General features: G+C 45.6%; 1 protein-coding gene across 3 annotated transcripts in view; it reads left to right on the top strand.

The window, feature by feature from the left end:
• Positions 1-12,849, top strand: part of WWC3 (WWC family member 3) — a 122,866-nt gene extending 110,017 nt beyond the window's left edge. For all 3 annotated transcript variants that reach the window (XM_060002223.1, XM_060002224.1, XM_060002225.1), the window contains 5 exons: positions 4,082-4,246; positions 6,310-6,402; positions 8,187-8,414; positions 8,561-8,688; positions 10,127-12,849. In XM_060002223.1, the coding sequence (XP_059858206.1) occupies positions 4,082-4,246; positions 6,310-6,402; positions 8,187-8,414; positions 8,561-8,688; positions 10,127-10,193 (681 nt within the window). In that variant the 3' untranslated portion in view covers positions 10,194-12,849. The remainder of the gene's footprint in view (positions 1-4,081; positions 4,247-6,309; positions 6,403-8,186; positions 8,415-8,560; positions 8,689-10,126) is intronic.
• Positions 12,850-13,999: the final 1,150 nt, after the last annotated feature.

Here is a 13,999-nt window from a genome sequence, read left to right as displayed (position 1 = left end):
GTGCTGACCCACCTCACAGTTGAAAATCTGCATTTGGGAGGTTTTTTTTTTTTTTAGCACCTAAAGGAACTAGAAAAAGAAGAACAAATAAGATCCAAAGTTAGTAGAAGGAAAGAAAGAAAGATCAGAGCAGAAATTAATGAAAGAGACTAAAAAGAATAGAAAATATCAGTGAAACTAAGAAGTGGTTCTTTGAAAGGATAAACAAAATTGGTAAACCTTTAGACTCATCAAGAAAAAAAGAGAGCCTAGATAAATAAAATCAGAAATGAAAAAAAGAGGGGACTTCCCTGGTGGTCCAGTGGTTAAGACTCACAGACTGCATGGCATAGCAAAAAAAAAGAAAAAAAGGAAACGAAAAAAAGAAGTTACAACTGACACCACAGAAATACAAAGGATCATAAGAGACTACTATGAACAGTTGTATGCCAGTAAACTGGACAACCTAGAAGAAATGGATGAATTCCTAGAAACATACAATTTCCCAAAACTGAATCAGAAAGAAATAGAAAATATGAACAGACTGATTATTAGTAATTAAACTGAATCAGTAATTTAAAAACTCCCAACAAACAAAAGTTCAGGATCAGATAGCTTCACAGGTGAATTCTACCAACATTTAAAGGAGAGTTAACACTCATTCTTCTCAAACTATTTCCAAAAATGGAAAAGGAAGGAGTGCTTCTGAACTCATTCTATGAGGCCATCATCACCCCGACCAAAACCAAAGACACCACAAAAAAATAAAGCTACAGGCCAATATCACTCACGAACATAGATGCAGAAATGCTGAACAGAATACTAGCAAACCATGCTCAAGTGGGATTTATCCCAGGGATGCAAGGATTGTTCAGTATCCACAAATCAATCTAAGAGATATACACCATGTTAGCAAATTGAAGAATAAAAATCAAGATCATGTCAGTAGATGCAGAAAAAGCTTTTGACAAAATTCAGCATCCATTTGATATGATAAAAGATCTCCAGAAAGTGGGTAGAGAGGGAACATAACTTGACCATATATGGCCATATGTGATAAGCTCACAGCTATCATCATATTCAATGGTGAAAAGCTGAAAGCATTTCCTCTAAGATCAGGAGCAAGGCCCACTCTCACCACTTTTATTCAACATAGTATTGGAAGCCCTAGCCACAGCAATCAGACAAGAGAAAGAAGTAAAAGGAATCCAAATTGGAAAGGAAGAAGTAAAACTGTCACTGTTTGCAGATGACATGATACTATACACAGAGAATCCTAAAGACGCGACCAAAAATCTACTAGACCTCATCAGTGAATTCAGTAAAGTGGCAACATTTAAAGTTAAGGGATATAAAATTAATATACGGAAATCGTCTGCAGTTCTATACACTAACAATGAACTATCAGAAAGAGAAATTTAAAAAAAAAATTCAGTTTACAGCTGCATCAAAAAGAATAAAATACCCAGGAAGAAATCTAACCAAGGAGGTAAAAGACCTGTACTCAGAAAAGTGTTAAGTCATTGATGACAGAAATTGAAGACAACACAAACAAATGGAAAGATACACCATGCTCATGGATTGGAAGAATTAATGTTAAAATGACCATACTACCCAAGCCAATCCACAGATTGAATGCAATACCTATCAAAATACCAAAGGCATTTTTCACAGAACTAGAAAAAATAATCCAAAAACTGTATGGAAACACAAAAGACCCCGAATAGCCAAAACAACCTTGAGGAAGAAGAATAGAGCTGGCGGTATCATGCTCCCTGATTTCAAACTGTACTACAAAGCTACAGTAATCAAAGCAGCATGCTACTGGCACACACACAAAAAAAGACACATGGGTCAATGGAACAGAGCGGAGAGGCCAGAAATAAACCCACACTTATATAATCAACTAATCTATGATGAAGGATGCAAGAAAACACAGAGGGGAAAAGACAGCCTCTTCAATAAATGGTGTTGGGAGAACTGGACAGCTACATATAAAAGAATCAAAGTGGACTACTTTCCCATTCAATTTAAAAATGTTTAAAGACTTAAATATAAGATCTGAAACCATAAAACTCCTACAAGAAAGCATAGGTAGGTATGCTCTTGGACATCAATCTTAGCAATGTATTTTAGGATATCTCTCCTCAGGCAAGGGAAACAAACAAACAAAAAACAAATGAGACTTTATCAAATTGAAACGCTATTGCACAGTGAAGGAAACTATCAATAAAACAGAAATGCAGCCTGCTGAATGGGAGAAGATAGTTGCCAACGTTATATCCGACGAGGGGTTAATATCCAAACTATACAGAAAACTCAGACAACTCAACATCAAAAAAACAACCAACCTGATTAAAAACTAGGCAGAGGACTTGAATAGACATTTTTCCAAAGAAGACATTCAGATGGCCAACAGACACATGAAAAGATGCTCAGTGTCACTAATCATTAGGGAAATGCAAATCAGAACCACAATGAGGTATCACCTCATACTTGTCAGAATGGCTATCATCAAAAAGACAACAAATAACAAACATTGGAGAGGATGTAGAGAAAAGGGAACCCTTGTGCACTGTTGGTGGGAATGTAAATTGGTGTCACCACTGTGGAAAACAGTAAGCAGGTTCTTCAAAAAGTTAAAAGTTGAACTGCCACACCATCTTGCAGTTCCACTTCTGGGTATTTTTCTGAAGAAAGCAGAAACGCTAGTTAGGAAAGATATATGAACCCCTATACTTACTACAGCATTATTTACAATAGCCAAGATGTGGAAACAACCTAAGTGTCCATTGTCAATAGATGAATGGGTGAAGAAGATGGGGTATATATGTGTATATATGTATACACACAGACACACATATATACACATACATATGTATGTACATAATATGCAGTGAAATACTGTCCATAAAGAAGCAGGAAATCTTGCCATTTACAGTAGCACAGATGGACCTAGAGGGTGTTATGCTAAATAAGTTGGAGAAAGAGAAATACTGCATGATTTCGCTTATATGTAGAATTAAAAACAAAACAAAACAAATGAACAACCATAACAAAACAGAAACAGACTCATAGCTACAGAGAACAAACTGGTGGTTGCCAGGGGGGTTGAGGGGGTGGGGATGAGGGAAATAAGTGATGGAGATTAAGAGGTACAAACTTCCAGTTATAAAATAAGTAAGTCACGGGGATGTCCTGTACAGCATAGGGTATAAGGTCAATAATATTGTGTAAACTCTGTATGGTGACAGTCGGTAACTAGAGTTATCATGGTGATCGTTTTGTAATGTATTAAAATATGTAATCAGTATGTTGAACACCTGAAGCTAATACAACATAGTAAGTCAATTATGCTTCAGTAAAAATTAATGAATGAATGGCTCATACAGCATGTGGCCTCTTGTGACTGGCCTTTCACTCAGCCTAATGTCTTCAAGGTACATCAGACTGTAGTATCTACCAGCACTTCCCTCCTCATCGCTTGCATGAGTATGCCACGTTTTGTTTAGCTTCTCATCCGCCCGTGGATGTTTGGACTACTTCCACCTTTTGGCTGTTTGAGTAAGGCTGCTATGAACATTTGTGTGCAAGTATTTGTTTGAACACCTGTTTTCAGGTCTTTCTGGTATACACCTAGGAGTGGAATTGCTGGGTCTGACTTCAGTTTTTACCAGGGTGTCCCTGGTGCTGTGTTGAGAAGGGTTTGAAGGGAGGAGGGAGGCGTGGAATCCAGGAGACGGGTGAGAAGCCTCCTGCGCTAATCAGGCTCAAGACGATGGTGACCCCGATGGAGGGTTGGTGATAGGAGGTCAAAACGTGCTTAATCTCGAACACAGAGCCAGCAGAATTTAATCTTGGACCAGATATAGGGTGTATGAAAGAGAGCTGGGTCCAGAATGACACGAACCCTTTTTTTGCTGGAACAAATGGGAAAGTAGAGATCCTTGGCAGAGGGAATATCAGAAATTCCATTTTGGACGTGTTAAGTGTGAAATGCCAGTTAGAGCTCCAGTGGCAATGGCAAGGTTGTTTGGTGACTCCACTAATTTAATGCTTGTGTTCTAGAAAGAGTCGTGGTAAACAATAAATTACTATCTAGGTTGATAAGGAAACCAACACAGAAGATCTCTTCCCGGAAGAGGTGGCGAGTCTGCCGAAGGAGAGGCCTGGCCGCAGGGCCCGCGGCTCGCCCTTCACGCGGAGCAGCACCATTGTCCGTTCCCAGACTTTCTCGCCCGGAGCGCGAAGCCAGTACGTTTGCAGAGTAAGTCGGGAGTCCTTTGCCACCTGCCTGGAAGGATTCTTCATCGGTCGCGGGCGGGGCTGGGCAGCAGAGGGTTGGAGCTCCCGGCACATCCTCACCTGCACGCAGGGTTGAGAACTCTGAGACAGGTGGAGGGGGAGACCCCACCTGCTGTGGTCCGTGGAGACAGGACAGCAGGTTGGAGGTTGGCCGGCCGTGGCCGTGTGACAGTGACGGCACAGACTAGCAGAGACGAGGCGCTGTTGAGGATAAGTGCTCACGACGCAGCAGACTGGGGCGCCGTTTGGCTCGAGGAGAGCTTTGACCCTCCCGCTCCTCTGACGGGGCTCGTTGGAGAAAGCATCTTCCCTTGAAAGGGCTACCAAGGGGCCGCTGCATTAGGGCAAAGCCAGAGTTTGATCATATGAGAGAGGCAGACCCTCAGGCCTACGTGGGAGACACTGAGGGGTCCCCAGGCCCACCCTCAGAAATTGGCTAGGACTCACGGAACTCAGAAAAGCCGTCGTATCCACGATGATGGTGCGCCGCAGGGAAGGGGTGCAGACCGACGCGCAGAGGGAAGAGGCGTCGGGCAGCGCTCCGGAGAGACGTGGCGGAGCTTCCAACCCTTCTCCCGCAGCGGAGTTGTGCGGCAGCTCTCACCTCTCGGAGCAGTGGCAGCGTGCCCGGAGCACAGCCGACCAGGGACGCTCACCCGAGGCTTGGTGCCCAGGGGTTTTGTAGGGGTGGTCACGGGGCACTGCTGGTGGCCGGCGTGGCTGACCTTCGTCTGCAGCCCCTCCAGGGTCAAGCTGGTGGCCCAGGGCCCCCCTCACATTGTCAGCAGAGACTGTGCGGCCAGGCCAAGGTCCCCAGGTAAACAGAGACACTTAGAACGTTCTAGGGACTTACAGGTCACTGCCCAGGAGCTGAGCAGGGAGCCCACCTTTCTTGGGCAGGGAATCCTTTACTCACAGGAGGGAGCAACAGGGGCTGGGGCCCGGGTGGCCACGTTTGCGAGGCCTGCAGCTCCTCTCCCCACGCAGTGAGGTGTCCCGGTCGCGCTGCCCCGGGCAGCCCAGGGTCAGGCGGGGCACTCCCGCCCCATCAGGCTGCAGCCCTGTGGGGCCTGATGCTTCATCACGCGGCTGGAGGTGCCTGATCGAAGGCCATCCTTCCTTATCCTAGACTCTTGCCGAACCCCTGTGGAGCAGCCTCCCACCTGCTTGCTGAGGAGGATGGGGTGGTGAAGGAGGAAGCCCTTCACCTCCCCAGAGACAGGCCTCCAGCCCCTGCACTGTGCTTTGTGCCCAGCACAAAGGCACGCACTGACCGGCGATGCTTCTAGAGGCCTCTGTTTTTATATATGTTTGTGATGACTGGGAGGCACGTAAGTGCAGTGCTGCAACATTTCCTGCTATCTGGGGTTCATTGGCATGGAAAGTAAGGCCGTGAAGGCCAGGACTTTGCTTTCACACAGATATATGTTGATCCTGAAATGAAAACCTGCCGCCAAATGAAATACGTAACGTCTCGGCTCCCGTGAAGTCGGCATTATTTATTTTTCTTTTTAAAGACAGGCCTTTTCCCTTGACGGGCAGGGTGGGTGTTAGTGGTGTGGCCTTGTCCTCCTGCCGGGAACGAGGCTCTTATCTGGAACGCCACTCTTCCCAGCTCTTGCCAAAGCTAGAAACACAGCAAATGAGAATGACTGATAAAAAGTGAAAAGCGCTGAGGAGAGTGCGGGTTTTCATGAGCGTCACACCGTACCAAGTGGCAGTTGGCATTGATAGGACCGAAATTGTGTTGCTCGATTAGCCTGGAAAACCTCAGCTGGTTCGGTTGATGGACCTGAAGCAGGGGTGGGGCTGGGGGTTGGTCTGCTTATTTGGTTTGTCTTTGTTTGGCCTGAAACTCTTGTGTGGGGTTTTCTTGTAAGCAAAACCCAAAGTCTTGGTAAAAGCTCTAAACGTCATAACTGTTTGAGCACCTGCACGAAACAAAATAATCCAGTTCAGAGTACACAGAGAATGAATGTTGAATTCTTGAGGAAATGTTTCTGAACCTCAGTCTTTTTGGTGTAGCTTTATCGTAGTGACAGCGACAGTTCAACGCTGCCCCGGAAGTCCCCCTTTGTCCGAAACACTTTGGAAAGACGAACCCTTCGCTATAAGCAGGTATGTGCCACGTAGACTAATCTGCCGTCTGTATGTACGCTGGGAGTTACTTCTACAAACCCGAAGGGGTAATATTTTAGGTAAGATTAATTGAAAGGTAATATGTTTATTTCCTTGTTTACTTAGATATAATTTTTAGAAGTGTATATAATGTCAATATGTTACCAATATTTGTTAATTTCCTAAGATAATGTCATAATCTAAGATGATACATGATCTTTACATTTTAAAATATAATAAATTAATAAACAGCCATTCTGTATAAGAGATTCTTCTTTCTTTTTTGACAAGGGAGTATATACAGTTTAGAAAATTTGAGTCTTTCAACTTGGAGCATTCTCCTACTTAGGACGTTCTACAGTTTTCCTTTATATACACCGAATTTTTTCTCCACGTCACGCCAGTTTACACACTTTTGCTACTTTTAATTTGTAAGGTAGTGCCCGGGCAAGAATTCTTTGAAAGAAAAAAAAATTCCCAGATCTCCTTGTGGTGGTTGTATTTAGAGTAGCCGCTGACTGAGAATGATAAGAAAATACATAACTCAGCAACAAAAGTATTTCTCAGCAGCCATGCTGTTGGCATTTTGGCCTAGGTCTGTCTTTGTTGGGGGCTGTCCTGTGCACTGTGGGCCGTTGAGCTGCATCCCTGGCCTTGACCCACTAGTTGCCAGTATCACCCCCTCCCCCAGTTGTGACGACCAAAAATGTCCCCGGAGGGCCCAAGTCACCCGTGGTTGGGAACCAGTGAGCTCTACTATGAATTCAGGAGAGCTTTTAAATGAGTTTGTGTTTATTAAGTCACTTACATTTGCATTTAACTTCTGTATATGTGCAAAATAGTGTTATGGGTGTGTAAAACGCATACAGTTATTCAGTCCTCCCAACAACGCTGATAGGCTCGTGGAGTTGTGATTTTGTTGCGCTAACTGCCTTCCCCAGCGTTGTTAGCCGTGGCGTGGGAACTACTGCTCTCAGCTCCGTGTACAAAATTCTATTCTCGTCTTAGAGCTTTCTTGAAAACAGGAGACTTGCTTACTTCAGGCGTGTGTGGGGAGGAGCGTTTTTTGTTGTTGTTGTTGTTGATGTTCGGCCTCGCTGCGCGGCTTGCAGTTGTAGTTCTCTGACCAGGGATTGAACTTGCACCCCAGCATTGGAAGCGGGGAGTCCTAACCATTGGACTACCAGGGAATTCCCTGGGGAGGAACGTTTTTGACAGCTTGTGTGTTTAACCAGAAAGCCCTCAACGTGGTTTATAACGTGCTTTTTTCCCGTTATACAGTAGGCCGTTAAGATTTTGCCATGTCGGCATATTTTTCATCTTTTTACAATAGCTGCGTTTTCTGCGGGCCTTATAATGTATTTGATCACTTTTCTCTTGTCAGGTATTTAGGAATTTTTCTGTCATAAAGCTTTTGCACATCATCAGCTGTGCCTTTCAGATGCAAGTCAAATGAAATTTCAGAACCAAAGAAAACACAACATTTTGTGGCTCTTGCTTATATTGTCAAGTAGCACTTGAGAAAGATGACGCCCTCCTGCCCCGTGTGAGAGGGTCTGTTTCTCTGCGCTTTAGCCAAAGCCTAGGTCGTCATTACAGCGGACAGCTTGCTGTCACTGGCTCGTTACCGGAGTGGAGGTTTGAACCCGTGTCGCCCACATCCGTGTTGTGTTGGCGTCGGGCCACGCTGCGGGTGTCTCCCTCCAGTGGGGTCGGTCACTCGGGGAAGAAGCTGCAGGCAGGGCGCGGGCGGGGTGGGCGCGCTCACGGCCGCCGTCTCGCAGCCCTGCAGGTCCTCCCTGGCGGCGCTGGCGGCGCGCACGTCCCTGGACCTGGAGCTGGACCTCCAGGCGTCGCGGACGCGGCAGCGGCAGCTGAACGAGGAGCTGTGCGCCCTGCGCGAGCTGCGCCAGCGCCTGGAGGACGCCCAGCTCCGCGGCCACGCCGAGCCCCCGGCCTGGCTGCTGCGCGACGAGCGCTTCCGGAGCCTGCTGCGGGAGGCCGAGAGGCAGGTGAGGCCCCGGCCCGCCAACGGGGGGAGGGGGCAGGCAGGCGGGCCTTTCTCGCCTCCCGGTGCCCGGAGCTGGCAGGGGCTTCCATCGGTCTTCCTTAAAACTGGAAGCAAACCCGTCTGGTTCACCCCGCGTTGCTGTTCCAGACGAGACAGACCAAACTTGACTTCCATCAAGAACAGGCAGCTGAGAAGATGCTGAAGAAGGCCTCCAAAGGGGTGTGCCAGCTGCGCGGGCAGAACCTCAAAGAGCCCATCCAGGTGCAGGCGTTCAGGTGGGGAGAAGCCCAGGCCTCACTCTCCTGCTTGCTTTTTCCTGTCATACCTTTGTCATTATGAAGAGTAAAGTAAGTAGTGAGAAGGACCCACAGGAAGTCGAGGACAAAGCAGGAATCTCCCCTGCTGTTAGCATTGTGCGGAGTTGCTTCCGATCTTGTTTTCTAAACACTGTTTTTTCATGCTGCTTGTAATCACAGTGTGGGTTCGAGTTTGCATTTAGCTCTTTTTAAATTAAAATACCCCATGTTGCCACATCATCTGTTATCTTTTTTGGCTGTAATGTCTCATCTAACAGATATAATTTACCTATTTTATACCCTGCTTCTTTCCAAATGTTTGCTCCTGTAAACAGCACAGTGATCTACATATAGATACATATGTGTATCACCTTTGCCTTTTTAGTTAACTTTTTTTTTATTTAGTTAACGTTTGATTGAAGCATAATAGACATACAGGAAAGCATGCATATCGTCCTATATATGAAATATTTCAGTGAATTGTCATAAACCCTACATGGCAAGAATCACATGTTATCAGCACCCCCAGATTTCCCACACCAGAATAACCACCATCTTGAATTTGAATAGTGTAGATTAGCTTTCCCTGTTTTTATCTTTTATATGAGGAAAATCACCCAGTCAATCTATTTTCTTTTGTGTCTGGCTTTTTAAAAAATTGAGGTGAAATTCACGAAGCATAAGATTAACCATTTTAAAGTGAACAATTCCATGGCATTTAGTACAGTCACAATCTGTATTCAGTTCCAGAACATTTCCGTCACCCCAAAAGGAAACCCTGTACCCCCGGTAAGCAGTCACTCCCCATGCCAACCTCTCGTCAGCTCTTGGCGGCCACCACTCTCCTTTCCGTCTCTATGGGTTTGCCTTTTCTGGACCTTTCATATAAGAGGAGTCATACAGTATGTGGTCTTTTGTGTTTGGCTTCTTTCACTTAGGATAGTATTTTTAAGGTTCATCAATGTTGTAGCATGAATCAGTGCAGTGTTCCTTTTTAGGGCTAAATAATGTGTGCCTGACGTCTAGCCTTAATTTTTTTATACCTTGAATTTTTACCTCCCCATCATAAAAGAGTATAAAACACTATAGCTATCTTCCTTCAACTATGATTTAGAACTCCTTGTATAGTTTTTCATTTATTCATAAAGAAAATATTTGCTGAGCATCTGCGTATACCAGGCACTGTTCTAGGCACTGGAGACAAACCCTTGCCCTCATGGGGCTTTGTAACTTCTATTAAAATTTAGAGAGGGGGCCGGGGCAAGAAACTTTAGAGGGTTTGTATACAGATGTGCCCCTGGGGATTGAAATTCAGTGTGTTCTCTGAGTCAGAAAAGCTGTCATTGATGGCAGAGCCTCTTGCCACCTTTCACTGCATTTCTATCAGCCTCTAACCTGTAATTCTTTCCAATCGCAGGGAGAAGATAGCATTTTTTACAAGACCAAGGATTAACGTACCTCCTCTGCCCGCCGACGATGTTTGATGTAGTGCTTTGTACACATAAAGTATTTATCTGCCTGTTTTATTTTCATGAAGTTCTTAGACTAGCTAAATTTGTCTTTAAAATATTTGTGCAAAGCTATTAATATACACATTTTGTAAAAAATAAAAACAAAACACATATATCTATACATATATATTTTATAATAGTGACGGCAACAGGGCTTGGTTTTTCCTTGTTGTGAAATTGACATCTCTGAAGACAGGTTATTTTATAAGAGATCAATTATCATGTTAAGAGTGTACAGTTTTTACGCTGTTTTATTTGACTTAAAGGCTGGAAGACAGAAACGAAGTGAGTTCAGGCAAATTCACTGTATTGTAATTTATTTATAGTACTTTTTTTTCCTTGAAGGAAAATACTGACTTTAAGATGTATTTTAAGACTGAAATTTTGTTCTTCAGTATTTGCCATGCGGTAGAATGGAACTTTGGGGCCGGTTTTGTGTCTGACATCCGAAATGCAAACACTATGTGCTGAACTCGTCACTCGTCCCGTTTCTCCTCTGTGCATTTATCATGTATATTGTACACTTTTGCACCCTTTGTGTTCTGTTACGATGCCACCTTAGGGGCTCAGTCCTGAGTCAGTGCGGTGTGTGCGTTGCGGAGCTTGGTCTCCCGCGCGGGCTGGGCACCCATAGCCCCTGGTTTCCGTGCACCTTTCCGTGCCCACCCCGGGTCTGAGGCTGGTGGTCACGGAGCCCCCGGCAGCCATACAAGCCCACCCTCACCCGGCCTCGGCAGCCCCGCCTGCCTTTCCAGTCTGCCCCATCTGATCCTGACCGACAAGGAGGGCGGTGGTGGAGCTTCTGCTCTGCTGCTCTGCCCTGCAGGAAAGTGAAGAGAGAAGAAGGAAGGTGTGTTTTCACGGAGTCACTGGATCCGCTGATGGATAGAGCAGTCACGACATGGACACGATAACCTTTGAAGGCGCTTTCTTGAGGAAGCCAGCTTCCGTGGGAACTACAGCTACCAGGCGAGTCACTCACAGGAGAGCATGTGCTTTCGATCGGAGGGCCCCCGCCCCATACTGGAGTCGTCCCAATATTTCTTAAGAAATCTTAGAACTAGCTCATGAGGAAAAAATTCTTTACGTAATAAAACTATACCATCCTTTAAAAATGCCAGGTGGTATAGTTTGCCTAATACGTATTTATTATATATGAAATGCACTCTCCTTCATGAGGCCTCGGAAAAGTAAACGAGGTGAGTCACACAAAATGTAAAAGAAAACGGAACCCTCCTCCTGGGTCTTTGTGCCCCTCCCTTGAAAGTGCCCCTCCCCCCTTAATCAGCAGCATCTCTCTTCTCATTCGTCTGTAAGCACTCCCTTGTATAACCCACCTTCCTTTTCACATTTATTAAAAATGCATTTTGTAAAAGCATTTCATTGATATGTGACCTATCACGGACAGTGAAGTTGTCTGTGGTGGTAAGGCTGAAAACTGTGTGCTTTTTCACACTTGTCACTTCTTGCTATGTATTTCTGCCTCTAGTCCCGGTTTTTTTTCTTTTGCTAATTTCTCTGCATATATACCCACAACAGAGGTAGAGACACAAAACACACGAGTGCTTGCCAGAAGTGCCCCCCCAGGAGACAGCGTTGCTGCACGGGTCAGGTTGGTGGCAGGCCCTCTCTGTCCCCAGCTGTTGAAACTTCAGATTGATGGGTTGGCTGCCGCTGGACTCGGGGGTGTGTGGAGAGCAAGTCATATGCGTCTGAGGTACATGGCTCCCCAGACGTGGGAGAGCCCCGGCCGCGTTGCCGGGCCTGTGTGTAGGCACTGCCAGTTGAAGCTCTAAGTGGGTGGAAAGGTTGAGGTAGCTTTCCTGCTGACCCCTACAAAGTAGCAACGTGGGGAAACCCACTGTGCCAATACAGAAGGCCCGCAAGGGTTTTCAAATGTCACTGCCCACTAGACACAGGTTTCTGTTTGGAATGCTTCCCCATCCCAGAGTTAAAAAAAAAAAAAAAAAAAAAGGAAATCCCTCCTTTGCCCCACCAGAAACAAATGCAGCCCCAGCTTTGGTGTCAGTTCAAGGAGCGCTGTGTTTTGCGCCTTTCCCCTGTGCTTCTCCGCCTCCCCCCTGTCTGCTTTTGCACCTGAATGGGACCATAGTCAGAAAGGAAGGAAAAGCCAGGCTGATGAAGGACGGGGAGGTGACGGGTCCGTGCTACTCGCAGGCTGTGCTGGAAGTGGCACGTGGACAGCGACAGAGGCCAGGCCACCAGGCAGGGCACGAGGCACCCTAACTAACTGGCTTCTCTTTCGTGATCGATTGTGCAGCTTCCGACTAGTCAAGACTGCCACCCCCTGGAAAATATCCCACATATCCAAAAAGTGAAGTCCTGTCGTCTTAAGGGGTATTTTCTTATGTTTAAGTTTGCCCATAATCGTGCCTTGGACAATCCGAAGTCTGCCACCAGGGTCCTTTAGAAACAGTGTGATGAGTAAAAGGGAATTCGGTCTTCACTTCATCTGGTCACGTAATTGTCACCACCGAAATAAGTAACCTTCTGTTGTGGGAATAAGTTATAATCAGTATTCATCTCTATTTTTGTCACTGTTCTAATTGTGTCATTTGTATTGTTTGAAAGTATTTCTTCTACAAAATTAAACTAACCTGCCTTAAGAACAGAATGGAAATGTGTGATTTTTAAAAAAAATGTAATTAGAGACTTAAATATATTAAAATGTATATAATTTTTTTCAACATAAAAATAGAGGTATGGGGGCTTCCCTGGTGGCGCAGTGGTTGGGAGTCCGCCTGCCGATGCAGGGGACGCGGGTTCGTGCCCCGGTCCGGGAGGATCCCACATGCCGCGGAGCGGCTGGGCCCGTGAGCCATGGCCGCTAGGCCTGCGCGTCCGGAGCCTGTGCTCCGCAACGGGAGAGGCCACGACAGTGAGAGGCCCGCGTACCGAAAAAAAAAAAGAAACCCTGTGCCGGTTAACCGTCACCCCCATTTCTCCGCCTCCCCCCCCGCCACCCCCGGTAACTGCCAATCTTTCTCTCTCTGTGGATTTGCCTATCGTGGACGTTTCCTGGAAATAGAATCACATGCTATGTGTGCCGGCTTTGTTCACTCAGCATCATGTCTTCTGGGCTCGTCCACATTGTAGCCTGTGTCAGGACTTCACTCCTTTCTATTGCTGAGTAATATTCCTTTGTGTAGATAGACCACGTTGTGTTTGTTTGTTCGGCAGTTCGTGGCCATTTGGGTTGTTTCCACTTTTTGGCTGATAGGGATAATGTTGCTGTGTACATTTGTGTACAAGTTTTTGTGTGGACATAGGTCTTTATTTCTCTTGGGTCTATACATAAAAGTAGAATTTCTAGATCATATGGTAATTCTATGTTTAACCATTTGAAGAACTGCCAGACTATTTCCAAAGCCGCTGCCCATTTTATATTCCTACCGGCAGTGTACAAGGGCTTCAGTTTCTCCACTTCCTGGCCAACATTTGTCATTTTGATCATTGTCATCTTCATAGGTGCACAGTGCCATCTCAGCGCAGTTGTGTCGGTTTTTAATTCACAGGATCCACGCCCCCTACCACACACACACCTTTTAATTTGTGTGTTTTCTGATCTCCCACAGCCTGGACTTGGCTCATTGTATCCCTGGGTGTAGTTTAACATGTTCCTCTGAACTTTATTTCCTAAAAATAAATGCTGAAAAAAAGCTGTTGTTGAACCTAAAAGCTTGATCAGATTCCAGTTCGTTTTATTCCTTTCTTTTTTGGGGGCTGGGATGGGTGGCAAGACATACCTTCATCCATCA

The sequence above is a fragment of the Delphinus delphis genome, chromosome X, assembly GCF_949987515.2.
Source record: "Delphinus delphis chromosome X, mDelDel1.2, whole genome shotgun sequence".
NCBI lineage: Eukaryota > Metazoa > Chordata > Mammalia > Artiodactyla > Delphinidae > Delphinus > Delphinus delphis.
The sequence above is the reverse complement of the archived record's forward strand: the minus strand, read 5'-3'. Positions and strand labels throughout refer to the sequence as shown.